Here is a 26,929-nt window from a genome sequence, read left to right on the forward strand (position 1 = left end):
GAAGCTGTTCCAAAAATGTCAGGAAGGGAAGTCCCTGTCCCAGAGGAGTGGTGGGAGCCAAAGGCCAGCTCTGGAGCTTGATAGTAACTATGTTAAGTGCCACAACATCAGCTTGTAAATCACCTCCTGCAACTACCCGAGTACTCAAGGAAGTTGTAGAAAAATTACAAGTGGAAGTATGTATTTACAATGTTTCAAAACCGACCATGAGAAATATGCTCTAAACACCGAGCAACATCCTTAACAGAGGCTGGTTTTCCTGTCTACCAGAGGAGTGCACAGTGGCTGGTGTTGTCCCGACCAACACAGTCTTGTGTTGCTCTGCCCATGGGTGGCACGCAGCTGCTGCACTCTGCAGAACCACAGTCTTGCATTCAGTGAAGAAGGGGCCCTGCAGTTGCTTCTGGCATGAGATTAATCATCCACTTCAGCCTTCTCTTCTCTGCAAGGAGCAAAAACCAAGAAGGATTACAGACTTGAAATGAATAAATAAATAAATAAATAAATAAAACCAAAAAGACCAACTACGATGTCACATAAGTGGGATGACTTTGGTGTTTCTGCTTTGTGTAAGTCAGCATCAGCATGAAGCACCAGCACAAATGGGGAACATGCTGCCTGGAACTGCACAGGGCTATCCCCCCATAGCCTGGCCACAATGTGCAACACTGCTACAAGAACAGACTCATCTTTTGTTTCTGGATGCATTTTTCAGGATACAGGAGTTGAGCAGAGCACGATGAGTTTCACTGGCCAAGTGTCCTAACGAATCTGTAAGAGCTGCCTCGAGTCAGTGCAAGCAATCCCTGACTGCTGCCACCAGCAACCTTCATTCTTCGCTCTTTCTGGTTCAGCATGACCCTCAGAGCAGGGTTTTGAGTACTGACACACTTCATTCGTCCTGAAGGAGCTCTTCAGGCAGTGCTATCTGCTACCTGTCCAACCTGGTATTAGTATGGGTCTGAGGGAACTCAACAACAAACTCCCAAGAACAGTGCTGAAAAGGCAGCGCAGCCTTTCCATGACATGAGGAACTCCTACGCACCAGTGGACTTGCCATGGATTTGTACCGTTTAAGAGCAGCCATTGGCCTACATTACGTAAGAGTGGGGCAGTCTGACCCTCCCCTCGTCTTCTGGGAACAGAAACCAGCTCCCTGCAGGATATTTCTGTTCACCCTCATGTCACACCTGTGGGCGTTAGTTCTTTGCTTATCACGGGCGCCGGAAACAGATCAAATCCCCAGTGACCTTCCCCAGCCTAGGACACGGTGCTCTGCAGAAAAAACGTGTGAAGTAGCATGGCTACAACCACCAGAAATCACCCTTTATGGAGGCAACGGGTCCTGATGTCACTTCAGCTCACCTTGTTACCCAGCCTGTCCCTTTAATGCCATTACTGAAGATCATTACATGAGCAGATCCCATTTGGAGAGGCAGCTGCTCGGGCTGCCCACACACCTACCTCTCTGGCCCAGAAGACGGGACCTTCACTGGTGAGCACATCTGCTTCCGAATATACTCCCTCGATCTAATGTCAGCCTGGAATAAAGGAGGAAAATGAGTGAAAAGGGATTGTTCAGCCTGTTTGGTGTCTCCCCACAGTTGTCTCAGTATGTCCCTGCACATCCTAATGCCAGTGCATCATAACTAGCCCTTCTGTGACTGCCTGGCAAAAAGCAACCTGTGTGCTTCTGTCCTTGGTTGGTTTTGTGCCTCACTGTAAGCTGCTAGGGAGGGTAAAGACTTGAGACAAAGAAATAGAGGGTCCTGGACCGAGCAGCCCTACTGGAGTACAGTCCATTTCAGAGAGAGAAATGAGTCTCTGAACCCTTCCTGTCTGCCCCTTCACTTCTCAGAGGAGCAAGGACGTGCTGCTGAGCATGCAGGAGACACTGGGTTCAGACAGCTCCTGCCAGCCCATGCCTAAGGTCTGCTCAGCTCTTTCCTTACCACAAGCATGGCAGGAAGAACAGCCAGAGCAGGAACCAGACTGAACTTCCTCCGTAAATCCCTACTGCAGCTCAGTGAGTGCAGTCATCCCTCTCCAAAGGCCTCTACAAGCCCCAAGGGATGCATTAGCACGGGTTTCCAGCTCACACTGCAGTGAGCCTTCCTGCAGCAAGCACTGACCCAGCAGGAATCCCTCACCTTCCACCTACACTGAACGGCTCCTAAGATGCCCTCCTGGTCATCCAGGGATGGGGCAGGCCAGCAAGAATTTCCAGAGGTTAAGTAAGAATTGTTCACTGGCAAAGGGAGAGTTGCTGAGGTGATGGGCTGCTTTCCATTGTGTCTTGTCTCTGTGCCAGAGCTGCAACTCCCCTTTCATGAGCCCTGGCAGGACAGCCAGGCTGAAGGAGACATAGGAGACTGAGAGTGCTCTGGTGTTTCTATCCTGTGAAACAACCTAAATGTCTTCTTCCACATGCAGGCACCTCTGAATGCAATGCAGGAAATTGTAACGAGCAGCCAGGCTCCTCCATGGGCCTTTTCCAGCAATAGCTTGGAACCTGGAGTCCAAGCCCACCGATGAGAGATGGAATAGACTTGGTAGAAATTTAAGAGTACGGTCTCCTCAAAAGTTAGGGAAATACTGGAGCATTTTATTGACTTGTCCTGGGGCTGCAGAATGCCTCACGGACTCTGCTGCAATGACCTTCTCTGTCTACACAGTGAAACAGAAGCTGTGTCCTGGGACAATGCTAACAGGGACTCCCGCTGGGATTTCAGGCAGGTCAGGCTGCAGCCTTCAGGCTCAGAGCATTCCAAGATCATCCATGGTCTTTACAGCTGTGACACTGTGATGTTCCCAAAGAATTAGCTTTTCTGGTCACTACTCAGCTGAGAAATGTGGCTGTCCCCTCCACAGGAAACTGTAAATTAAGAGGGGGAACAAGGCTACAGAGAGAGCTGTGAAGAGTTGGGAATACACATGTAGCAATACAGCAGGCAAGTTGTTGAGATGACACAGGATGAAGAGAAGCTGGCACTGCCCATTCTTGTACCCATCCCTTTCCTTCCTCTGTTCCAGCAGTTGTATCACGAAGCAACAGATGGAGCAGCACACCACTTGTCTGCTGCATATCCTTTTCCCTAGGCATGAGCTTGGCTCATCCTGCCTTTGCGCCTGGTGGGCTGGCTGTGTGATGGTAATTACACGGCTAAAGCAGGTAAAAACATCCTGTAAAAGCAAACAGAGACAAGGCACAAGCACACTCGGCTCCACCACTTCTTGGCAGCAGATGCAAGGCAAGTGACTGACACACCTTTGACACTGTCCTAGCTTGTGAGTCCAAAAGCAAGGCTGCCAAGGAGGACAACAGGAGCAGTTTACACACCAGACCGCATCAGTGCTATGTGCTCTGCTTTCCAGTACCACCCCTCTTGGTGCCACAGATGAAAGATGTAACGTCGAGACTCTACCAAATTCATGGTTTACTGCCCTCTTCCTTGAAGTTGATCTCAGATCCACCACCAAACCTCATCAAGCCCCTCCTCAAGTATCCAGTTCCTCCTTTCCATTTCTGATGCAGTCTCCTGTGACTTGAACCCCCTGAGCTCACCTGGAGAACCAGACTGCTGTGTCTTATCAGCACTGCAAGACAGCATGTGGTCAGAGCTGGGCAAGAACACCGAGAGAAATCCCAAGAGCTATAGAAAGTGTTGCTGAACATTTAGAAAATTTTGTTGAACATTTACTGGATGTTCTTGTTGCCTTGAAGTATTACTGTTCAGCTTTCCAGTGCTACTCCGTATCAGTGGAAGACTCTTGGATGCCAATACAAGCACCCGGATCCTAGTTTCTTGGTAACTTTGATTTTAACATTCCCTCAATGTTGTTTTTTTTTCTTTTTCAGAAACTTAATTTCTCAAAAACACTGCTAGCCTGTGACATTTCAGAACAGCCGCTGTGCCCCATCTCAAAGACAGAGCATCTCTCCCCACTTAAAAAGCAGTCTGTGACCTTCCCAGCTGGAAAAGCTTCACAGAAAATGATGATCATGCTAATAAAGTGGGTTAGCGCATCCCCAGTGGCTGTCCTTGAAGCATTTTCTACTCTCATCACTATGCTATACTTCTGAAGAGTCTCTCCCATGCCCCCAACGAGCTCCCCATCCTTCCCTCCCTGCAGCTCCCAGTCAGGCGTCTCAGGTGGAGACTCTGCCAGCTTACTGCTGGAAATGCAGCTCCACAACCACTTAAAAAATCTGCAAGCTCGAGAATGAAAAATGGTTACATAAGGGGTGGTTTGTTTGGGAGATTTTTTTCCCTTCTCTCTATAATTGGACAGTTTCATAACTGAACTGACAAATAACTTTGATCACTCTTCAGGATAAGAGATTACGTGATGTATTTTATAATGAGGGAAAGAGGTTGTTCAATAAGAGTTCCTACTGGGAGACCAAGGTAGCAAGAGTCAGATCTACAAACTATTTTTCTAGGGAAGAAACCCCCCTGAATTCATTCTACTGATAACATAAGCTAATGCTTGATTAGGTGGCAAGTTACTGGCCAGTCCTCACTCCTAACACAGTGCTGAGAGACAGCTTAACCCAGCGCATTAACCAAGAGGCTAATCAATAAGATGGATAACTGTCCCGTAATAATCCTCACAGATTGTTTCTATTTTCAGCGGGGACTAGTGTTGGCATTACGGTCTGGAATTGTTGCTTTGCCTATTTTATGAGGGGCAGTGGTGAGCAGCAAGCTTGTATTGGGGGGCTACATCTCAGGGGAGTAAGAATTTCAGGTTATCAGCGACTGATTTCCCTGCAGGGCACCAGGAGCTGTTCACACAGAGAAGAGGGATGATGGCTTATTTTTCAGTTTTGCGTTAGTAAGTATTTAATACTGCACATGACGTGACCTGCAGAAATTCACAGCTGTGGTCAGGCTGATTTCTGTCCTCCTTGGTGGGCTGGAGTAACATCAGGCTGCCCCATCAGCCACATCCTGAGCCAGCAGGAACCAGCTGGGCAGGACGCCAGCTGGAGCTAAAAGGATCATCAAGTGAGCTGGAGGCTGGTGTGCAGCCAGCCAGGAAGCTGAGGAAGCAAGAGCAGAAGAATCTGTCCCAGAGCAATCCTCATCAGGTGGAGTCTTAAAAGCTTCTGATTCCACACTGTGCATTGTGGATCCTGGGTCTGAGCAGGCTCGGAGCGTGGGCAAACACTGGAGAGGGCTTCTGACCTCTGCCAGAAGTAGGCAAGAGCAGTTGCTCTCAGGAGGGCTTGCTGTTGGTTCCAGTGCCATGCAGTTTAAATGCTTTGTTTATTTTTCTGGGGTGACAGCTTCTGCCTATCTCAATACCCTTGTCTGGTTAGCTTAAAAGGACCAAGTCTGCCTCAAAACCTCACCAGCTGGCTGGGTGGAGGGATCGCCCCTCTGCAAATGATATTCTCCCAGTTCAGCCTTGCACGTGGAAGAAGTACGAAACAGAAGTAAATACGTACGTAGGTGATAATGAACTTCCCTCTGCTTTCTCTGAAAGATCACCCCTCTCACCTGCATCACAGCCACAGCTCCTTTGGCAACACAACCACGTTGTGGGCTGAATGCAAATCCGACTGCTTCTGATTACTGTGAAGATGCAGTTTCATGCCCAAGAAGCACAACACACCCTATACAGACCAGCCAGCCATAACCCTCAGGAAGTGGAAGGTTTAAGTTCCCACAACAGTCAGCAGTATTCCACATGCTGCAGCGCAGCACTGCGTTCATCCAAGCTATAAACACAGCCTCAAAAAGGTACTACCAGCTGAGCTGTCTGGAGAGCATTACACTTCTAGGGCTACCAGAACTTACCAGCTAAGGGCTAATATTCCAGAAGTCTTCCACTGGACACTGGGAAAGCTGTAAGCACATCACCCACCAGATCTGCAAGCCTGTCGTGGAGAGTTCCCGTAGCAAAAAGATCTAGGAATTCACCCAAGCCAGAACTCCCCACTGCCCTGCATCAGGATCTCTAACAGCTACCACACAGAAGTGTGGTGGGAAAAGTCTCATGGAAAGGTTTACACACCTTTACCTCCTGCCACTCCTCTTCCTCTACAGTAAACACACACCCTTCTCAATTTCTAGCCTCTCCATAAGGAACGTGACAACACCTCATTCCATCATTTTAAATAGAGGTCATAGAGGATTGGAGGAGTCTCAGAACATAGACAAACACTGGAGAAAGCTGGAAATGAAATGAAGGTGATGAAAACCTCCAAGACACCTTTTTGTTTCCAAAGGGAATGCTTTTCCCCTTTCCTCTGAGCATGCCGAACTGCAGAGCTAGCTTACAGCTCTGCGGAGGCATCTGTCCCTTGCTGGAAGAGGTTACATAAGAAGATCTATCAGCCTACTCCCGTCTGGCAGGTAGTGGTTTATGAGATCAGAAACTCCAGTTCTGGAATGCATGCTTCAAGGTTTGTTTTGCTTTAAGGTGTTGGATTTTTGTCTGTTTTATAACTCGATACTCTGCTTTCGGAAAACACTGCAGTGCCAAGGAGAAGACCCTGTGTGCAGAGACTGCGTAACAGCCCTCAGCAGGATCTGCTCAGTGCTGCTCTGAGGAGCTGCAGAGCAAAGGTGGCCAGACACCTGACAAGCACAGAGGTTTAGCAACTTGAACTGCGTGTTCCAGGGCAACGTTACAAACAGGGACATCTGAAGAGGCCCCGCTCCCTGAGCAGCCGCTGGGTCAGGCCCACCTGAGCCGCTAACAGCAGGGTGACCCTGAGAAGGGAAGCACTTGTCAGGCTAGAAGTCCCAGAGGCTTTACGCTTCTCCAGATCCCTTTCTCAAGCCCTGCTGTGATTTAATTAGTCTGAAGCAGAGCCTTGGTGGCAGCTGCGGCTCACTGAATGCGATCCAGTGCTGTCACCTACTGGCTGCCCGCTGTCCCAGAGCCCGCAGTTCCTTGTGGAGTGCGGTAGCGAGGAAAAGCCCAGAGGAGCAGCACTGCAGTCTGTGCTAGGCTCAAAGCACCAGGAAAGCTGCGTTTCCAGCTCCTCTGTATTAACATCAGCATCACAGAAGTTGCCTGCAGAGAGGAACCAAGAAATCTGTCAAGCGAGGTCTGCAGTGAGGGTTGTGTGCACTTCTCAGCACTGCGTCAGAAGAACAAGCAAAGAAGAAAGAAGGATGATCACTTCACCACCACATAAACAGCAGTACGACAGGCTGGGGAGGACAGGCCAGCGAGAAGGGTGCCCACTGCAGAATTGTTACAGATGGGTGGCAAACTGAGGCTCTGAAACATCACCGCAGGCTTGGCACTTGCAGCTATCATGTCCCCTGCTACCTACCTGCCTGCCTGCCTGCTCCCCTACCCCAGGTCTGCACTCCCCTTCCTCAGCTCCCCTGCTTCTGTACCTGGCGGATGGGCTCCGGGATCCGGTACCTGCAGCAAGACTGGACGAGGCGCACGGCTGTCTCCAGGCACACCCTGTGGCCCACAGAGATATAAAGGGGCTTAGAGCTGTTGCAGCTACGCAGGGCCTGTGCATTCAGAAACAAGAGAGATCAAATACTTAAGAGGCTTATTTCAAACAAATACAACGTGGCAGATGAATTCTAAGCCAGCCAGTTGTCTTCAGAGGGTGGGCTGGTGGGTCTGTACTTGCTAACTCCCAACCTCCTTGATCCTCTGCTTCAGTTATCTCCTCACAGGGACTGTTTGCCCTTTTGGACACCCGTGACCCTTCCCCAGATGCCCCACACAGCTCTGGGAAGCACTGAGACTTGCTAATACAGACTATGTTAATGTAACACCAGATGAAGCAAGTTTCTTACACCTGCCCATTTCCTGTGCAGCACTCTTCTAAGTCAAATGCTTTTGTATCGCGCCCTGGTAAGCTGCTACAAGAGTGGCACCTCTCCTCGACCGTGGTTCATGAACAGGTTGCCATAGCCACGTGCATGAATATAGCCAACACCTGAACCACCAACTCTTTCCACTGATGTCTGAGCTGACAGAAAAGGGAAATCGGTGCTACTGGTCACCTGTTCAGACCTCGTCTTCCTGAACTAACATCACCAAGACCAGTCCCACTACAGCGACAACATCCTCCAGTGCTCAGTTACACGAAGCTGGAAGACCTGATGGCCAAGCAGAACTCCCTGCAGCTTACCATACCAAGAACACTCCCTGAAGTGCCTGTCAGTGGGAATGTATCTCCTTCCCTCTGCAAGGAACGAATCTAGGGCACAGAAACACACAAAGTCAATTGGTGAGAAATTGCTTGTATGTGACTATGCTAATTGTCTAGGGATATTAAAGAGTGGAAACAATTCCCAACCTAGCCTCACCTGCTCTCTGTGCAGCTCATCCCTGGCCAAGCCATCCACCTGCAGGAGGTTCTTGGCCACTCCAATGCATGGTAGATCTGTCAGGACTCCCAGGTGACAGGCCACACCAAACCCTGTCAGCAACAAGGCACTGTAACTGCAGGACACCAGACAGGAACCTCAAGTGGCAGCATGGGGAGAGCAGGGCTCTCCAGGGCAGTCCTACCTCTGTGATGGAGCAGGCCATTCCCATCTACAAGAAGCACCTGAAAAGAAAAAACTCATTATTTTCTGTGCACTGAGAGCCTCCAATATGCAGCAATGCTAGCCCTCTGAGGAAGAAGTCTGTCTCACTACTTCTACTCCTCCACATAAGGATCTTCCTTCCTTCAGTGCTGCTTACATACAACTTTAAATGACCAGTGTCCCACAGCCACAAGCTCTTAATGGCTGGCAGCACTCTTCACTGGTGCTACACACAGAATAGCATCCCTGGTCCTCAAAAGAAGTGGAATAGCTGCCTCAATAAGACTTCAACACTGTGCTTTCTGCTCTGCCAGCAGAAAACTGCTAGCAGTACTCTGAGCCTTTCAACTTAGGACAAAGAAATAAGCCACACCTGAGGTTTGAGCCTGGGCTCCTCCTGCTGAAGTCTCTGAACAGCTTCCACCAGGAAAGGGACCTCTCGGAAGGCCAAGAATCCTGCCACATACGGGGCACTCACGGCCACCATCCGGCAGTCCTCATACAGCACCTAGGAGTACAGTGGGACAGTGCAGAGACAGTGACCTCCAGGACTTCCCTGGGTAGCTCCTGGCTCTTTCAGACATCTCTTCTAGTTTATGTCCTTTACTCTTTTTTGTTGTTGTCGTTTTCCAAATACTTTGCTTCTGGATCTCTCCTACAAAGCTAAGGGCATCAGGTTGTGTCAGTCCATTAGAGAAAGGGGTGGATAACAGACTGCTGACAGAAGACGGCCAGACATCACCCTACCATACCCTGCTTGAGAGTGAAATCCTGGAAAGAAATGAGAGCGGCTATTCACATACACAGCAGGGACCCCAGACCTCACACAAAGCGTTATCAAATGGTGTTTGTGCCAAGGGATGCCAAAAGGAACCCTTTAAGACAGGACAAAAAGCGTACACACAGTGTAAGTCAAGAATCAAGGAAGGATTTGGAATTCAGTTCATACAAATGCCAGTGGCCAATATCAAACTTTATTTCTGTTTGTTATAGGTTTTAAAGGTAGCTTTTACATCATTTTGAAAGTTAGGAAACAGGCAAATAACTTTATTAATGCAAGATAAACGACTATGGGGCGCGGAATTTGTGGCAGTCTTAGGAATGCTTCAGTAAATTACACCCCGTATTACAAGTTGATTCCAAGCAAGAACTCACAAAGAGGACAGCTGCTGCTTCTGAGTGCTGCAAATGCTTTCATTTCTTCTCTTGATCGGCAATGAGTAACAATGGTGCTTTGTGTCTCCTGGGTAGTGGCTGACACCGGCTGTTTCTAATACCTACCCAAACCAGCTAAAGTCATCTGTGCCTGGCTGCGCCCTACGTCTCACCCCTGTGTTTTCTGACTTAGTGATTTGAAGACCGAAGCCATCCTCCGGTGCCTCCCAGTAACCCCACGAACCTCCTGCAGCTGGGAGCGGTTTGCCTCGCGTCTTCCCAGACACATCTCTAAAACTTTACTTAGTTGTTCCTCTCTTTATCTTTTTCTCGCAGAATGCGGGGCGGGAGGCTTCGTGAAGCACACACGGCAACTCGCCGAGGCCCCGCGGGGCGGAGAGGCCCGGTGGACAGCGGCTTTTTGTGCAAACCTCCCGAGGAAAACCTCCCCCCGCCGGCAGGCCCGGGCACCCCGCAGCCGGTTGCTCGCCGTTACCTCGAGCCCCGGGTAGCTGAGAACCACGAGGGAAGCGCAGGCCCTCGAGTCGTCGCCTTTGATGTAAGACAAATCCACGCCTCCCACTCTCTCCAGCCCCGCGAAGCTCGGCTCCTTCTGCCACTCCTCGGTGTCCTCCCGCACCACGCCGCCCTTCAGCCGGGCCTGCTCGCTGCCGGAGGAGCGCAGAGCCGGGGGGGTGAGCACCGCCTCCCTCCCGACCCGCAGCCCACCGGGACGCACATACCCCGGCTCCGGGGGGCAGAGGAGCCTAACGAGCGGCCCCCGGGGGCTGGGCGGGGAAAGGGAGCCTCTCGGTGTCCCGCCCCGAGCGGCAGCGCAGCGAGACCCCACCGCTCCGGCCCAGGCCCTCGGCCTGGGCCTACCCCGCCCCGGAGCCCCCCGGGCCCGTAGCCCCTCGCGGTTGCCATGGCCACCGCGCCCCCCCCCCCCCCCGCAGGGCGCATGCGCAGGGCGCCCCCCGCGCCGTTACCGTGCCCAGCGGCTGAGGATGGCGGCGGGCGGCGGCCCCGTCATGGCGGCCGGGCGGGGAGGGAGGCGGAGGCGGGAGGAGCTGCAGTGGGGCTTTATTGAGCAGCGCCGCGGGGAGGGGCCGGCCCGCGGCAAGGAGAAAGGCCGCAGCTTCTGGGGAAGGGGGGTGAGGTGAAGGCAGGGAGGGAGCGGTTCGTTTTGGGGCAGTTTTCGCTTTTTCTCGCTTTCCGCCTCAATCTCGGCGCTCCGGGGGTGCGGAGGGGCCGGCGACAGCACAGTGAGGGCCCGGAGCTGGCAGGTAGCAAGAAACAGGCAGCAAAAAAAGTGCCTAGTAGACGCACACATTATTTCCCAGTGTTAACAAGTAATGCTTCTTAAAAAGTCAGAGGGGGCCTTTTTTTTTTTTTTTTCCAGAAGAAGCTGCAATTTAGGCACCCTTCTCTTTCTACTCTATTCTGCTGCTGCGTAGAGGCATCCAAACTTCACCCCGTTGGCGTAAAAAGTGGCGTGGGGTGGGAGAGGTAACACACACAACACACAACCAGCACCGCTTCAGCCCTGACCTCCCTGAATCTCACTTGTACCCAGTGTTTGAGGCAGTAAAATGCTCGGTGTAAGAGGAAAAATCACTAGTGGCCACCGGCAGGCACCACGTTGCCAGTGGCCTTAGCTTTCTCTACGTTCTCTTTTGAAGAGAGCAGCCGCTTTCCAGGTAGCAGTAGCATGGGAGAGGAGAATCTCATCTGGGAATGCATCTTGCAGCTCTGCAGCCAACTCCGACTCTTTTTCATCAAGTAGAGGAATGAGTGATTCCTTGAGGCTGGAAAGCAGAGAGCAAAGTAGTATTATTAGGACGTAATCAAGTTGCCGGGGCCAAGCTTCTGTATGGAGAAAACTAAACATGCTCCTTTGAGTGACTAGGGAAGTGGCTGTGTTTAGCTATCAAGAACAACAACTGCTCTATTTCAGCAGTGTTTCCAAAAGCTTGTGTAAAATGCAGAGGAGTCATACATGCCAGAAACATGGAGGGTGCCCTACAAATAGCCACATATCCTTAATATCAATGCTTGTGCTTTGTGTCCAGCAGAGCAGTCATTTGCTAACAGAACTGTTTCTATCACAAGCGTTTCCAAAGAGACAAAGAAGCTTAAGTCAGTAATGACTGTGGGTTGTTCTGGGCTGCAAAAACCCATTACCTCCATAGGGGTCGGAATTCATCCACACTTTTGACACGTTTCAGCTTCAGGATGATCATTTCATGGAGCTCCTGGAGGAATGTTTCAAGCCTTGAGTGAACGAGGTAGGTGTTGAGGAGCTTGGCAATCTCTGGAGTGAGACTAACTTTGTACTTTTCATTGATGTCTACAAAAGGATCCTAAAAAATGCAATGAGAAAAAAAAAAAAAAAGAACCAAGCACGTTTGAGCAACTTCATCTTAGAGATGAGGAAATACCTGAGCAGACCCTGAGGTTGCCAGTGTATCTTACCCTTTTGATGCGCAGAAGCTGCTCAGATTTGCGGGTAGAGAGAAGTTGCCAAAGGGCTATGCTGTGCTTTAGACGGCATCGTCCGAGGGCCTGAAAGAAAACCAAAGCATGAAACTGGATGCAAGGAACATATTTTGGAGCCTGTTCATCCCCCTGCAGAAGAAGGAACAGAGAGAAGCCCACTGAAATAGAAGCCACGTTAACTGGCAGGGTGACACAGCAACCTGATCAGGTGGGAGATGTCCCTGCCCATGGTAGAGGGGATTGGAATTAAACGACCCTTAAGGTCGCTTCCCACCCAAACCATTCAATGATTCTATGATGGCACTGATAAACAGTCTTACTATGACAAAGTAGTATATAGAAAAGCTTCATCCAGCAGTTGGGAGTTTATCAAGCCTTTTCAACATGGGCATAAAAGCCTACATGCTTATACCTCCTGATTCCCCATTTTGCCTTCAGTAATCCAGCTTTCTTGGCCATTAGGAAAGTTCTGTCATTTTCCCATTCCCTATGTCACACATAGTTGTCTTTGCCCCCTATCAGTAAAAAGCCTCTTTTCACACACCATTAGGAGATAAAACCTTTCCCTACCACCCCTTTTGAGAAGTAAAGTGCTATTTCTAATCCCATTTAGCACTAGGGTAAGCCAGTGTCACTAAAAGTTGACTCATTATTGAAAGTTTTCCCTTTTCGCAGTTTTAGCATTGCAACTAATTATTCTGGCACCCAACTAAGTATTCTCCTTCCTGGTGGTGATGGCAGAAAAGCAGGGATCTGCAGAGAGGAGTTTGACCTTCCACACATCCTCCACTTGACCTTTCTTTAGGGTTTTGCAAGAACCTGCTGAGCATCATGAGCTATTGGATGCTCCCACCTGGTAAACACTGGTTGCAGTGGAAGTGAAAATTGTTTTCTCTCCTGCTGTCAAGTATGGTGGGGAGGAAATTCTAACACATTCTAATTCAGCTTGATTTAGAACTTTTGCTGGGCTTGGAGGTCAAACTGTCAGGATTTAGTATAAACTGGTACAGATATAATCCTTTAAGAATACAAGCTTTGCTCTCAGGACTCACCTGCAGTACATGAGGGTTTGTCTGATCACCCATCTGCAGAATGTTTACAATGTAGTCAGTCAGAAGCATTTCTGCATTCTCTCCAGCCATGGCCAGGAATCCCAAGGTAATTTCAATGACAGACAGAGCATCACAGACATCACTGTAAGACTGTAGTTCCCCGCTGATTGTGTTCATAACAGAACTGGGAAGAGCACTCTGAAAACCATGAAGTCAAAGCAGTTCCTAGTATTAGTTTAGAACCCTTTCTTACTGCTGCTCAATCTGCAGAAGTCAGGAATAAGGGCATAGCCCCAGATTTAGAAAACTGGAAGTACTTAACTACATCTCTTTTCTTTGTAAACCCTGACTGACAAAAGACAACCAATGTGTACATATTCAAGGCATGCTAACAGATCAGCGAGCAGGCCCTCATAGCAGATGAGCAAGGCAAGTGAGAAGATGGGCCTGACGCTTCTTTGCGTGTCAGGGGACACGTGCCCTGTTTCTCCAGCACAGAAACCCACCTGATCCAGTTTATTCCTGACATCATTAAACAGCTCTTCGTAATTTCGATCATGTCTGTACACGAGGGTAGGTATTCCCTGTCAGGAGAGAAACCCAGGATTGTAGAACTTCATTGCTAACCCTGCTACAGTGTCTGTTTGGCTGCAGCAAAGACTGCAGGGGTTCAGACACCAGCCAATAAGTTGATAAGCCTGCAGTTCTCTGCAGGGCTCTGACATCGAGTTGTCTGCTAGCTATGTTTTCTAGCTGCCTAGAAACATAGCTAGCTGCCTCGTCCTACCGTTAGGGTGATGAGCGGCTTCCCCTGCAAGAACTTGCTGATGACTTGCTGCTGGATTCTCTCCAGGTCGAAGTGCTGCAATGTCTCCCCACCCTTCTCCATGCTGTACTGGCAGTTGGATAAGATCAGAGGAATCAGGTCTCTCTCAACCTCGTAACTGATCAAGTGCAGGTCAGCTACTTCTGATGGACTGATCAAGTACCTTCAGAAGAGGAAACAAGTTGTCTCCATGTAGAGTGACAAGCCTTTATGAAGCAGGGAAAGCAGATTGGGAGCAGGTAATACAACAGAGACAAAAAGTGCCTGGCTGGAATAGCAACATACCTATCATCTTCTTTGGTATGTTTGTTCACCAAATAGATAAAGTCATTATGCAGACTAATGAGATAACTGGCTAAGGCTGTGGAGCAGAGGCCCAGTCCCTGTCGACGTGGCAGAAGGACCTCAAGCTTGCTGTCCATGGTCAAGTCAGCATCACAGTAGCCTTTAGGAAGCTTAATTTCCCCTAAAATAAAAAGCATAGAAGATTGCTTGTGGTGTCCCAGAGTTTGCCCCATGATGAATAAATAGCCTCTCTTGAGCCAACCCAGGTCAGGAGAAAGTACAGCAGGATAAATTGACAAAAAGGTCACACTTTCTGTGCCTTGTAGGTGCTAAAGGAAGCAGGTTCAGGTGAGTAGGAAACATTCTTCCATTTGCACCTACATCTTTTTAACCTTTAACAGCCAAGGTCAGTTTGGAGGATATTTTCAGCATCTGACAGAAGAAACCTGTACTGTCAAAGGGTACTGAAGGACCCATCTGGCAGGGGGCAATCTCTCATTTCCATCACACAAAACAATGCTGTGAGGGAAGGGTACTCACCATTGGTATCCAGTGATCTTCTCAGCTTGTTCCAGACAGACAGGAACATGTTAACTCTCCTCTGTAACAGGTCCCTCATCACATCTGAGCAATACCAGAAACAGGAATCCTTGAAATGCCTTTTACTGGCAACACCATGAAACTCAATAATATAAGAATTTTCAAAGCACACCACCACATAACCTTAGATAACTGTTCAAACATACCAGAAATGTTTAAATGTACATTAAACAGTTTTCCAACATTATCAAATTGTGTAATTTGCTGTTTGTTTATATCTTCCATTATTGAGTGCTTTTGGCACACGCTACAAGGCTGCATGGATCCTTGGTCTGCGTGACCTTTAAGAAATCTTCCATAAGTACTTCAGAACAGAAGTAATTGCACTTAAGTGCAATTAAAGGAGTTGTCTCCTGTTTCTGACTTAACAGAAGGGCTGGATACCTATTACACATTTTAGGAAGGCCCTACTCTAGAGCACAGCTCAGAAATTCAACATACCCACAGCTGCGTTCAGGGATTTATCTTGCCTATCTCTGAGCAGAGTCCCTACCTCTTGTGCTTAAATTCTCTTAAAACCACTTTACCTTTTTTAAGAAAAACTCTAACATCAAGGCCTCCAGTATATTTGGATAGGAGTTGAAAGGAAAAATAAGGACTTAAGATTGCGAGTTTAAGAGAAGTTTTCACCTTCATTTTTATCTGCACTGTCTAAGCAATCTTTCTAAAGCACTTTTTGTTTCACTAATTTACAGTTTTGGCGGAATCTTCTCACCTGAGCGGGGTTCATTGAGGAAGTCTCTGATCGTGCAGTGCTTAACATCAGCAGTGTTCTGGAATTGCCTCACTAATTCTCTCTGAAGAGCCAGAATCTCTGGTAAAGTTTTAACCAGCCTCAGTTCTGTTTCCTGGAAGAGGAAAGGGGATTTATGAGTACAGCTGCCCTTGGACAAACCAGTTTTGAATACTTCTATTGAATTACTTTTCAAACGTTTAAAAGAAAAAATACTTTATATATACAGTTCTCAAGATTGAGACTGCATGGGAGTTGAGCCAAACGTACCCAGAGGTCCCTTTCAACCTCAACCAGGTGGTGAGGCACAGAAGCAGGTTGGCCAGAGAGGTTTTAGATGCCCCATCCCTGGAGGTGTTCAAAACCTGGATGCCCAGGGCCTCATCCATCCTGATCTAGTGGGTGGCATCCCTGCCCATGGCGGGGGGGGTTGGAACTAGTTGATCTTTAATGCCCCTTCCAACCCAAGCCATTCTATGATTCTGTTCTTCTGTGGAGTATTATCTGAACATTGTGGGGTCTCATCCCTGTATTGCACTCACCTTCTGCAGAAACTTCCACAAGAGAGGGACAGTGTCCTTGGCATTATTTTGCTGGACTATGTGGCCCAGGTTCTCCACTGAAATCCTCTTTCGGCAGCTCCACATCTTGGAATGATGGATGTGACTGTCCTTGGGCAGCTGGGACAGGAAATTGACTGGGTCGCCATACACCATTTTCACTACTGGGTTGGAAGATATTCTCTCATCCTCTTGAATTTCTTTATTTAACTTCAGAAGTTTTTTATCCAAACCCTGCAAAAAATAACGGTATTCTATCAGCATTGGCAGCTTCATGCAATGTTGAACCTCCATGGGAGTATATTTCCCTAACAGCTTGATGACCAAGTCACACAAAAGTATGTCAAAACAGAAGATGAACTTCTAGGGAATGCATATAAAAAAACACACACTGCAGAACAGCTGTTTATGCTCTAAAACTGTTTTTTTTTTTTTTTTTTTTCCCCACCAACTCATCCAGCCCTCAGGTCTTCCATTCTTTAAATAATGCACATGAAGAAAAAAGGCAAACAGGATTAATTTGGGTCACCCTTATGCTCACTTGGGCAAGTACTTTCAACTGAACAAAGATAATTTTACTTTTACATCTGCACAAAATCCTCATAACATAACTCAAGTCTGATTCTCATTTCCACAGGTATAATAAAGTTGGCTGACCCTCTCTCACATACAGTTTCCACGTTTCACATAAAAGAGTCACAGAATAACTGATGCTGGGTGGGACTCCAGAGATCACCCAGTCCAAACCCCCTGCTTGAAAGCAGGGTCATCTACAGCAGGGTGTCTATAATCTAGAGATGGAAGTGACTAGCTGACGACAGATTAATGTGGACCTGCAGTTGTATCATAAATAGCTTGCATTTAGGAATAGCCAGGTGAAAAGAGTAGCACAGGTATCACAGCAGGTCAGATTTCCAAAGTTGCTTTGAACTGCTCAACTGATTATTATTATTTTTATTTTTTTTAAACAGCTAATTTCTCACCTCCAACTCAGGAGCAATAACTGTGTCTGCAACAATTCTTTCCCACTTGTTTCTTTTCTCCTTGGTGGAAAGCGTACCATCAAATTGAACTGGCCCTGCAACAGAAATTTAAGAGTCTTATGTTCACAATATTTCAGTTACAAGATAGCTCAGATTCTCTTAGCTTTTAGATGTGACATCCTTGCAAGTTCATATGATGAGCTAAGAGCAACTATAGAGGTTATAGAGGCTAAATGAGTATCTCAGCCTAGTTGGAGAGTGTCATCCAAAACTGCACACCCTACTTCAAGTAGCACCTCTGCTTGTGAGCTGTCAATGTATCGTGAAGTCATTTTTTCATTAATTTCTTTCCAGAACTATGTACCAAACCTTGCAAACCCCATATATTTGACCAGAGAAGAAGTAAGCAGCGAAAAATTCTTCGCTACCTACAGTGAGAAACAAACCGCAAATTTCTGGATCTCCCTCATCAGCTCAGCTATCACCTGTTGCAAGTGGTCTGTTAGCAAAAATACTAATTGCTGCCCATAAAACACCGATACAGCTCGTAGATGTGATATGGCTAGTAGTTTTCCTTACACTGGCTTGAGTGCTGATGGGGGTCCTTGAGGAGGCTGCCTAGGACAAGATGAAGGATGTTGATAGTCTCATCTATACTCTTTCCCAAAGTTTTTGTCATCTGTGCCAAGTCCTCCTGGATATGCTGCTGCAGGAAAGTTACTGAGTTGCGAACTGGTGGCTTGATAATCTTTTGCAGTGACTGAAGAGCAACAAAAGGAAAAAATTAGTGTAATCAGTAACATCCAGTTCTAGCACAAGGCATGCAAAACTAGTCTAATCAGATAGTCTCTACTCCATCCTACAGGACTCTTACCACTTGTACACATAATGGCAACTGCATAAAGAAACCAAAAACATTCCCGGGCAAGTGGAGAAGTGAATTTGGGTTTTGCATCTTGAAAGACTTCACTAGTCACTACACAACACGACGAAAAGGACCAGTATCATATAAAGGCAGATTTCAAGTGGCCACTTGGGACTATGATTGGAAGATACCTGAGGATCCTTTGTGGCTCCCAGAAACATTGCCAGATGTGTGAGCAAGCGTATCAGAATGAAGACAACTTGGGACATGGGTCGGTCAGACACTTCCACCATTTCTTTTCTGCGTTGTGCATCTCCAAGTATGTGGCCAGTTTGAGTTCTGTCTTCAGTATTCCTGCCAGAAAGTATGCATAGCGATTTTTGCTTTGACAGAAAACACGGAAGTAGTCTTTGATACCCAATAATGTCTTTCTGATCTTAAGTTCTCTGAATGCTATAAAATGATGATGATTAAAAGTGCTACAGGGGAATGAAGACTTTCAGTAAGCTTTGTACACAAATAAACAAACTTCCTTGTTTTTGCTGGTTGACTACTTTTTGTTGGACATCTCTTCCAATTACATTTGCTATGAAAAATGCAATGGCCAACCCTGTGGGGCAAGATTAGCCGACTTCATGCTGGACAGATGAGAAGCCACTGCCTTTAGACTTCATAACTTGAACATTCTTTATGCAAGGGCTGAAAGTGCGAATCCAGAGAATCAAGGAGGAGGGAGCACAAGTCATAAATCCTGGAGTTTTGGTAGAAGTTCTTCAGTCATGATGAGCCCTCTAAGAAAATGCAGCCTGCTACTGTATGTTAATATAGAACCACATAACAGGTATCTGCCTAGATGAGCAGAAACATGGAAAACCTAAAACTAGAAGCTTGACAAGGTCTTTAAGGCAGTTTCTGCAAATTCAGTTACACCAGCACTCCCCATTGCCAAACATCTTCTCCCTCCCAGAGGGGAATGTGTGACATAATGGGGAATTCCAAGTGCCACCTTTCAGGTAGCAGCATGAGGTAACACCTTTTACCCTGAAACCACAACAGGCAAGTACTGTAAAATTTTGCACTGAGAAGGTTGATGGATCAAAGCATACCCAATGGTTTGAAAGCCTGGCAGCGATCTGTGTTGTTCCCCGCCAACTTGGACATGACAGTCAAGACAGTAGCTAATTTCCATGGGCCTGCCACACTAGCAAAAAGAAAGAATGAAAACACTGAATTCCAGAATAGTAACAGAGACAATGAAACAAAAATCCATGCTGTAGCTGGTTAATTTGAATGCTGCTATATACTGGACAAATGATGTCTGCCTGCCTTATTTACTAGGCTTTTTGGTACAATCTGTGTTACAGCAATTCTAAATTTTACATTGCAACGGCAGAATGATTGGTAATCTAGAGTTTATAAAATGAACTGCTGTGCAGTAGAACATAAACAGTAACTAAAATATAAAACAGTTTATTGTTGAAAACACCACCTGCTTAAGAAAAAACACCACCAATCTCAAATTCTTACCTCTCCTACAGTGCAGGGGTGGCCATTTGGACATGCTATGAAGACGGAGAAACAAACAGGACAGTATTAGAAGACAGCCATTTATGAAGCCCCTATTATTTCCTTTCAGAGGCATCATCATCTTGAAACAAGAAATACGCTTCAAGGTCTAATGGAAAGCACTGAAATTCCTGAAGGAGTCATAGGCTCACACAACAACCAGAGGAAGCTTTCAGTGCTTCTCTCCTCGAAAGAAACATGGAATGAAAACCTGAAAAGTTCTGCTACCAAGTGCCATATAGGCTAGTAAGCATGAATGTTCCCACGCCCCCAGCTTCCTAGTTTACAGTTAAATTCTGCTATGAAAAGCAGAGAACTGAAAACTAACCAGGAAGATGGCAAAGTGCTGCTCTCCTGCTTACACCTCTCTAACTGCCCGAAGTAAACTCCACGAACAGCTATAAGCTTGAGACTAAACAGAAACTCAGTGCACTTTGGTGCGTTACCCAATACAGATAACTCATGCTGAGGAGTGTGTCTGTCCTCACATTAGGAGTCATCTCATTCAAAAACAAGGATTCTCCTTCAATCTCTTTCAAAGCCAGTCAGAAGCACTTACTGTACCAGTGCAGAGCAGACATTCCTTCCCAGGCCCTTGCCTGAGCCATTATATCTTCTGGCATTGTAGGCAGAAAAGAGTGCTAAGGAAGAAAAAATATGACAACAATATATGAATCAGTTCTTTTTTGTAGCATTTGCTCCTTGTTCTCCATCATAATAAGCAACTAATGACATCTAAACCAGTCCAGAGCCTGGTTCTGTGCTAATTAATCCCAACAATACTGAACTAATCATACATCAGTAACTCACAATTAAAACAATGAGTTGGTGTCTTTTGACATTAAGGTTATGTTATAGAGGACCCAGCAGATGCGTGAAAGAACTATCAGTGTGCTGAACTACCGTGAGTTAAATCTCTTTACCTCCATGGTATCTGGAGCGAATGCCAGATTCCTCAGGGGCTGCAGGATGGGGTTCTGCCCACACAGCAAGACAGCTGAAGTATGAACAGCCATCTCAATTAGCGCTCCGTTGTGGCTGAAGCTTTGAGGATCCACTGTCAGAAGAGACGGCAGCTTATTCGTCACAAGACAAGCTGCAAAGTTCTGCATGTCTGGAGAATTCAGGACTCCGGAGTTCTGGATGAACTCAGTCATAGCACTTATTTGCTGAAAACACACATTTAAAGAAATAAAACCAGCATGATATCATCCATCAAACTGAGGAGAACTAGCAGCTGCTTCCGATGCTATGCTATCCTCTGCTCTGAAAACATTTTCCATTTGCCCAGGTCAGGGCATAATCAGAACAAAAAGCTCTTTCACCAATGATTTAAATCTCACTTATCCTTATCAATGAAGAATGTTTACCACAAGCCCCGAGAATCAAGCATCTTACCTGCTGTTTGGGATGAAGATTTGAGTCATTAACTCCATACAGGACAGTGACCTCTCTGAAAATAGCAAGGAGCAGATGAACAGCCTGTACAGCTGGGGAGCTGCTGGATGCCTGAAAAAGAAGAACCAATGATACAGTGGAGAAGAGGTGACAGTTGTCACAGATGAACTCTTACAAGGTTTCAGTTTGTTATTGGTCTGTCTTATCAGTCTTAGCAGCAGACTTCAGCAGGTCTGCATTAAAGATGTCCCCACATATGAAGGGGAATAACGCAGAAATCACTGTTCAAGCCACATGTAAATGAGTAATCTGACAGCCTTCAAGCTGATTATGTGTTTTACATCAGAAATTTCTCAATTATTTTACTTATAGCACCTGTATATGCCTGCCTTCAAACCAAGCCAACACACAAGTGAAGAAAAAGTCACAGTGTATTCGTGGTACAGAGAAATTCAAACAGGCATTTTTTGTCAAACTTCTTCCTGAACATTTTCATACACAAAATACATACTGGAAGAAGGTTAGTTGCACAAAAATCACCTGATTGATTTTGTACAGTAAGACACAAGGCTAGGCAGATATGGGCAGGCAGGGAGGAGGCATAAAGCTTCACCAATTACCTGCCTACTCTTCAGTTAGTTGGTCACAAGGTGCCTGTAATACTTGCTTGTAAAACAAACTGCTATGATTTATTAGAAGGTAGAGGAGCAAGTATAACCTCAATGTTACATATACTAGAACACACACGACAAAAGCACAGACATTCTGTGTCTCAGACAGGATAAGCCACAGCAGCTTTCAAAATCAAAATCAACCCAGGTATCTCCACTAGAGACACTGGCAAAACAAATGTATAAAGCTTAATCACTAGCCACCCAGAAACCATGACAGGATTTTGTTGAGGAGAGCATGCCCTACCTTCTCTGCCTCTAGAAGATCCTCAGTCTTGCACTCAATCATGGCTTTCCCCACAGCATCACGCAGGACTCTGTAATTCTTGCCACATGCCAGGTAACGATCAATGTGATTAGACTGGCTGCTCTGTACCTGCAAAGGGAAAAGCCCACAGTGAGCATTGTGAGAACCATTTCTTCTGAGAACTCTGTCATTTCAGCCTTGAAAAGAGGCAGCAGGCAGGCACATCAACCTAAATGGCTTCTTACAACCATTCCCACTGCAGTAAGTCCCCCAAAGCCATGCAGCACTAAAGCACCCCAAAGCAGCACCAACTGAAAACTAAGAGGAGAGAACCATCTTCAAGGAGACACCTCTTCCTTACCTGTTGCAGAATTTCTGCTGGGAACACCCAGTTAAACTGTGCGTCTGTGACAAGCTTCTGAGCAAATTCCATCCCGTACTGGTTAGCAATTTTCCGAACCAGGTAAACACGATGCCAGTTGTTCTTGGTGAGGCTACAGAATGCATTCACATTTGCCAAGTAACGCTGCTTCTCCTCTGCCTGGTCTTGCACTGAAGAATAGAAACCAAAAACACATCCTACCTTGGAAAACTTTTGCTGCCAACACCAGCTGTAGCACCAAGCTCCTTTCACTTGTACTTGCTGGCCATGCAGGAGAACCTGAAAGCTGTCTTCCTCAGCTGTTTACCCAGAATGTTCCCTCAGCACCACATTTTGATGCTTCATGGACTGTGTTAGCATCTCAGACTATTCTCCACATGCTGATCTTCTTTACTGAGTCAGTGATTCAGCTCAGTACTTTAATTTTTGTTTGTTCTTTTAAAAAGCATCTCTTCCTCCTTTTCAGCTGCCTAGATCTTCCACTTATATAAAACAAGCAGCCTTAAAGCAATTGTATTTCTGAAGCATCACTTAAACTTCAGTTAATAAAGCGTAATGTAGTGTGTCCTTCCCACAGTGACTTTACTCTGTCTACAACATTTCCATTTGACAGCACAATTATCACTTACCTGGGAGCTCATGCAAGTCAAAGAGCAGCTCTGCAGCCTTACTCAGGTACAAGCGAACCTTGGCTACTGCCTGCAGATATTCAACGGACAATTCCTGAGGAGCTTCTTGATTGCTTTTTGGGAGATAGTTATCTGGAAAGCCTCTGTCTCCAGGCCGATAGCTGATATGCTCATATCCAAGACTGCCTTCAGACTTTTCACACATAGAGTCCTAAAGATGGGCCAGAACATTGCATGAGCAGCAGAACTACTTAAGTTAGATATTCTCTTCATTGGTACTTTAAACCCCCAGTGCATCCTCACTGCAATAAGCACACTGAGCTTGCATGTTTTTCACAACTCTCTCCACTCCACTGCTATCAGCTCCTTCCTGTGATCTCTCTGGTGCTTATCTTAAACTTCTGCTGCATCAGCAAACACCTTCAGCAATATGCCCAAGCTCTCTCCATATTTCCTAAATGCGTAGATGAGCAAGAGTTGTAAGCATGCTGACAGGCCACGCTTGCTGAAACACACGTTTCAAGATGCAAAACTCTCCCTTTTCCTTAGGGAAAATACACACATGGATCTTACCTTTGAAGTCAGAAATTTAACAAAAACTGTAAGAAATGAAACCCCTACCCTGCTGTCAAGTTCTTTTGAAGCTGTCCAAAGCATTTAAAGTTAGGCAAGGAGAGGAAAGGTAGACAACTCAAACAGCATAGTAATCCAAAGCTTTGCAAACATGAAAGCATCCATTTTCCACTGCTACAGCTAGAAATTCCCCTGCTTGCTGCACTCCTGTGCTGGAAGTTGAGTCTTATCAGGACTCACTTAATTCTTCAACACTTGTGTGATGTGTCCAAAGGGAAGAAGAATTTATGTAATGCAGCAAACACAAGCCTTACCTAGAGAAAGCAAGCCTTGTTACTGGATAGCAGGCTCTGAACAGGTGATTTGATACAACTCTTTTGGGGGCTAAGTAGGCAGCTAGTTATGTGCACAAGAAACTTGCATAAAATTGCAGAACTTCTATTCTTAACTTTTTCTGTTGTTGTTTTGTTTTCTGTAATAGTTTTGTTGCCCAGGTCTTACTTATCCAACAATCTTACCTCCAAGCAGTTGACAAAAAGCAAGCAGAGTTCTTTTTTATCACTTTTCTCCAGGATCCGGCTGTGCTCTACCCGAGACAGATAATCTTGCACATCATTTTTCACTTCACTGAAGCTACAGGAGAGAAAAAACACTCCCTTACCACAACTGCAATGCTGGTGGCTACTGCTTGTATTCTAAATCATGATCAAACTACCAGTTAAGTCCATGTGACAGGTAAGGATTTCTTTAGATCTGTTTGTAAGATGGAAAAGCAATTATGCTGTTTTTTACCAGCTATCACCTAGCTTCATACTCTGAAATAGGCTTTTATCAAAAAATGACAAATAAGCATTTCTAGAGCATAAATCTTCTGCTCTGTTCTACGAATTTGATTTAGAAGACTATCACACTAGAGGCATGGCTCTTTTACACGTACTGTCTGCAAAGAGATGCTAAAGGAACTTTTGTGAATGAAGAGGTCTGTGTAAACATCCAAAAGATCACTCTTGATTAAATGGCCATGGATCAGGGATCGGGAGCATTACTTCGCTGATCTAGAATATATCAGTTAGTCAGCTATCGTTAAGGCCTCCCAAACCATCCATGTTCAGCACAGGTTTAGGTTGAGAACAGCTCAGTGGCACAGACTGGTCAGATAGTTCATACAAGCCACATGCAAGTCAGCCAAGTTGCTTGACTAATACAAAGGCACAAGTTAAATTTCACCTTTACTGATCTAAATTCACTGAATAGCGTGGAAGTGAGAACAAACAGGTTGGTTTTGATGATGTCATGAAAAAAGCTGAAACACCCCCCCTGTACAACATCCATTAATTGACTGTGCTCACCTGTACTTCAAGAGGAGCTTCAACATTACTGAGCGAATGATGGGAGTTTCATCTACTTCTTCATCAAATGGGGACAGAAATTTTGTGTAGGTAGTAGGCTGAACTGTGGAGATATGGAAAAGATAGGATTGGAAAAGATTGGAAAGAAACCGGCAAGAGAATCAACTCCACGAGGCCGAGCATCAGATGAAAAGAGCTCACCTGAACCTTTCAGTAGGTCCTTGTGAACAAACAGCAGATTAAGGAGCTCTTGGATCACATCTGTCTCAGGGGGCTCATTGTCCTTGAAACACATGGTGGTAACCACATCTATGAAGAAACTATTGCACCTCTGGCGGAACAGGGCATTTTTTGCTATGGCAGCACTAGGTGAAGGGTAAAAAGCATTAGGAAAATATTCAAATACAGAACCAGTTAAATGATGGATGAAGCACAAGTCTGGAACTAAAGTCTTATTTGGGGAGCGGCTGAGGGAACTGGGGCTGTTTAGTCTGGAAAAGAGGCTCAGGGGAGACCTCATTGCTCTCTACAGCTACCTGAAAGGGAGGTGTCGGGAGTTCAGGGTCAGCCTCTTCTCACGGGTAACTAGTGATAGGGCTAGAGGGAATGGCCTCACGTTCCAATAGGGGAGGTTCAGTTTGGAAATTAGGAGACAGTTCTTTCTCAGAAGGAGCAGTCAGGCATTGGGACGGGTTGCCCTGGGAGGTGTTGGAGTCACCGTCCCTGGGGGTGTATAAGGAAAGGTTGGACGTGGTGCTTAGGGACATGGTTTAGTGGGTGATATTGGCGGTAGAAGGATGGTTGGAGCAGATTATCTAGGAGGTCTTTTCCAACCTTAATGATTCTGTGATTCTGTGAAGCAAAGCAGACAGGAAAAAAAAAAAAATCACTCGTGCATGAGTTGACAACTTCAGACATGCGAATCAGAATTTCCTTACACAGCCAGGCCCACTGCAATGCTTCCACCTTGGACAGGAAAAAGTACCTGAGTTCCTCGGAAACCGTTAAATTAACATCCTCAACAGCAACTCTGCAGACTGGACAATGCATCTGTGCTGGTATTAGCCATGTAGTGATGCACTTTTGACAAAACACATGGTAGCAATGCAGGCAAACTGGATCCTTTGGCTCTCCTAGGCAGATCGGACACTCCTTCAAACCATGTCTGTAATTCAGGAACAACAGTGACCATGATTGCTTCAATGCTGTCCTACCAAAAATCTTTAATAAGATATTCACCTGCAACTTGAGTCAGAGGATATAACGTAAGACCTGTTGACTAACCACTCAGTTTCAGGGTGTGGAATAAAATAGAAGATATTGTTCTTCATTTGGCTTTCATTGTGTCAAATGCAACACTTTTTATGTCCAGAAATAGAGGCAATACAGACAATATTCCTACTTGACCCTGTGACTTGTCTCAATGTCACTACCTGTAGAGCCTGTGGCTGACTTCCTCCTTACATTCACACAGTACTTTCATCACTGCAACAAAAGTCGGATGAGTCTTCATGTCTGAATCCCGTTGAAAACACTGCAGAAGAAAAGGGCAAAGCTAAATGACTCAGCTCTACTACCACAGACAAGAATACACATGATCAGCAGAAGCACACAAGAAAGGGATAAAAATCACATCTTGGCTTACCTTGGCAAGAAGCAAAGTATATTTTTTCACTAAATTCTCAAACTCTGGCAGCAAAGTATTGATACCAAATAACACGTGTTCTACAAACAGAGACATGGAGAAAACCCGGTTCCAGTAGACTCTGTGGGAAGGAGAGAGTGATTTCAAAAAGTACAATTATGAGATGAGAGCTGACACTTGACTGTGCAATGAGTACGAATGAAAGCACAATCAGGTCAGTCTAATGATCTCACTGCTTTTCATGCTCACCACTACACTTCTCATGCAACTTTTTATGTATGTCCTGTGGTTATCAACCTCTGAACCACAGCCTGGCTTCTTGTCAAGGACAAAACATGTAACAGTACCTCACACAGTGAGCTTATGGCATATGATTCTGTCCTGTA

At 46.2% G+C, this 26,929-nt stretch overlaps 2 protein-coding genes across 2 annotated transcripts in view; both read right to left on the reverse strand.

The window, feature by feature from the left end:
- Positions 1 to 414: 414 nt before the first annotated feature.
- Positions 415 to 10,713, reverse strand: ENDOV (endonuclease V). Its single transcript, XM_032199939.1, has 8 exons — positions 10,670 to 10,713; positions 10,177 to 10,348; positions 8,912 to 9,033; positions 8,301 to 8,436; positions 8,123 to 8,191; positions 7,365 to 7,490; positions 1,465 to 1,541; positions 415 to 442 (listed from the first exon to the last, which is right to left on the reverse strand). Exons 1-8 carry the CDS (start codon positions 10,711 to 10,713, stop codon positions 415 to 417), a joined length of 774 nt encoding a protein of 257 aa, XP_032055830.1.
- RNF213 (ring finger protein 213) overlaps positions 10,285 to 26,929 on the reverse strand; it is a 51,217-nt gene continuing 34,572 nt past the window's right edge. Inside the window, exons 40-67 of the mRNA XM_032199942.1 lie at positions 26,544 to 26,664; positions 26,332 to 26,432; positions 25,884 to 26,063; positions 25,100 to 25,263; positions 24,899 to 25,001; positions 24,068 to 24,182; positions 22,977 to 23,187; positions 22,327 to 22,517; positions 21,966 to 22,094; positions 21,048 to 21,158; positions 20,573 to 20,818; positions 20,209 to 20,290; positions 19,611 to 19,645; positions 19,190 to 19,284; positions 18,275 to 18,437; positions 17,798 to 17,978; positions 17,219 to 17,313; positions 16,218 to 16,469; positions 15,658 to 15,790; positions 14,883 to 14,966; positions 14,343 to 14,523; positions 14,019 to 14,220; positions 13,738 to 13,815; positions 13,232 to 13,429; positions 12,156 to 12,245; positions 11,865 to 12,043; positions 10,670 to 11,488; positions 10,285 to 10,348 (exon numbers count right to left, since the gene is read on the reverse strand). Of these exons, the coding sequence (XP_032055833.1) occupies positions 11,335 to 11,488; positions 11,865 to 12,043; positions 12,156 to 12,245; positions 13,232 to 13,429; positions 13,738 to 13,815; positions 14,019 to 14,220; positions 14,343 to 14,523; positions 14,883 to 14,966; positions 15,658 to 15,790; positions 16,218 to 16,469; positions 17,219 to 17,313; positions 17,798 to 17,978; positions 18,275 to 18,437; positions 19,190 to 19,284; positions 19,611 to 19,645; positions 20,209 to 20,290; positions 20,573 to 20,818; positions 21,048 to 21,158; positions 21,966 to 22,094; positions 22,327 to 22,517; positions 22,977 to 23,187; positions 24,068 to 24,182; positions 24,899 to 25,001; positions 25,100 to 25,263; positions 25,884 to 26,063; positions 26,332 to 26,432; positions 26,544 to 26,664 (3,874 nt within the window). The 3' untranslated portion in view covers positions 10,285 to 10,348; positions 10,670 to 11,334. The remainder of the gene's footprint in view (positions 10,349 to 10,669; positions 11,489 to 11,864; positions 12,044 to 12,155; positions 12,246 to 13,231; positions 13,430 to 13,737; positions 13,816 to 14,018; positions 14,221 to 14,342; positions 14,524 to 14,882; positions 14,967 to 15,657; positions 15,791 to 16,217; positions 16,470 to 17,218; positions 17,314 to 17,797; positions 17,979 to 18,274; positions 18,438 to 19,189; positions 19,285 to 19,610; positions 19,646 to 20,208; positions 20,291 to 20,572; positions 20,819 to 21,047; positions 21,159 to 21,965; positions 22,095 to 22,326; positions 22,518 to 22,976; positions 23,188 to 24,067; positions 24,183 to 24,898; positions 25,002 to 25,099; positions 25,264 to 25,883; positions 26,064 to 26,331; positions 26,433 to 26,543; positions 26,665 to 26,929) is intronic.

This window comes from Aythya fuligula, chromosome 18, assembly GCF_009819795.1.
Source record: "Aythya fuligula isolate bAytFul2 chromosome 18, bAytFul2.pri, whole genome shotgun sequence".
In the NCBI taxonomy this organism is placed as follows: Eukaryota; Metazoa; Chordata; class Aves; order Anseriformes; family Anatidae; genus Aythya; species Aythya fuligula.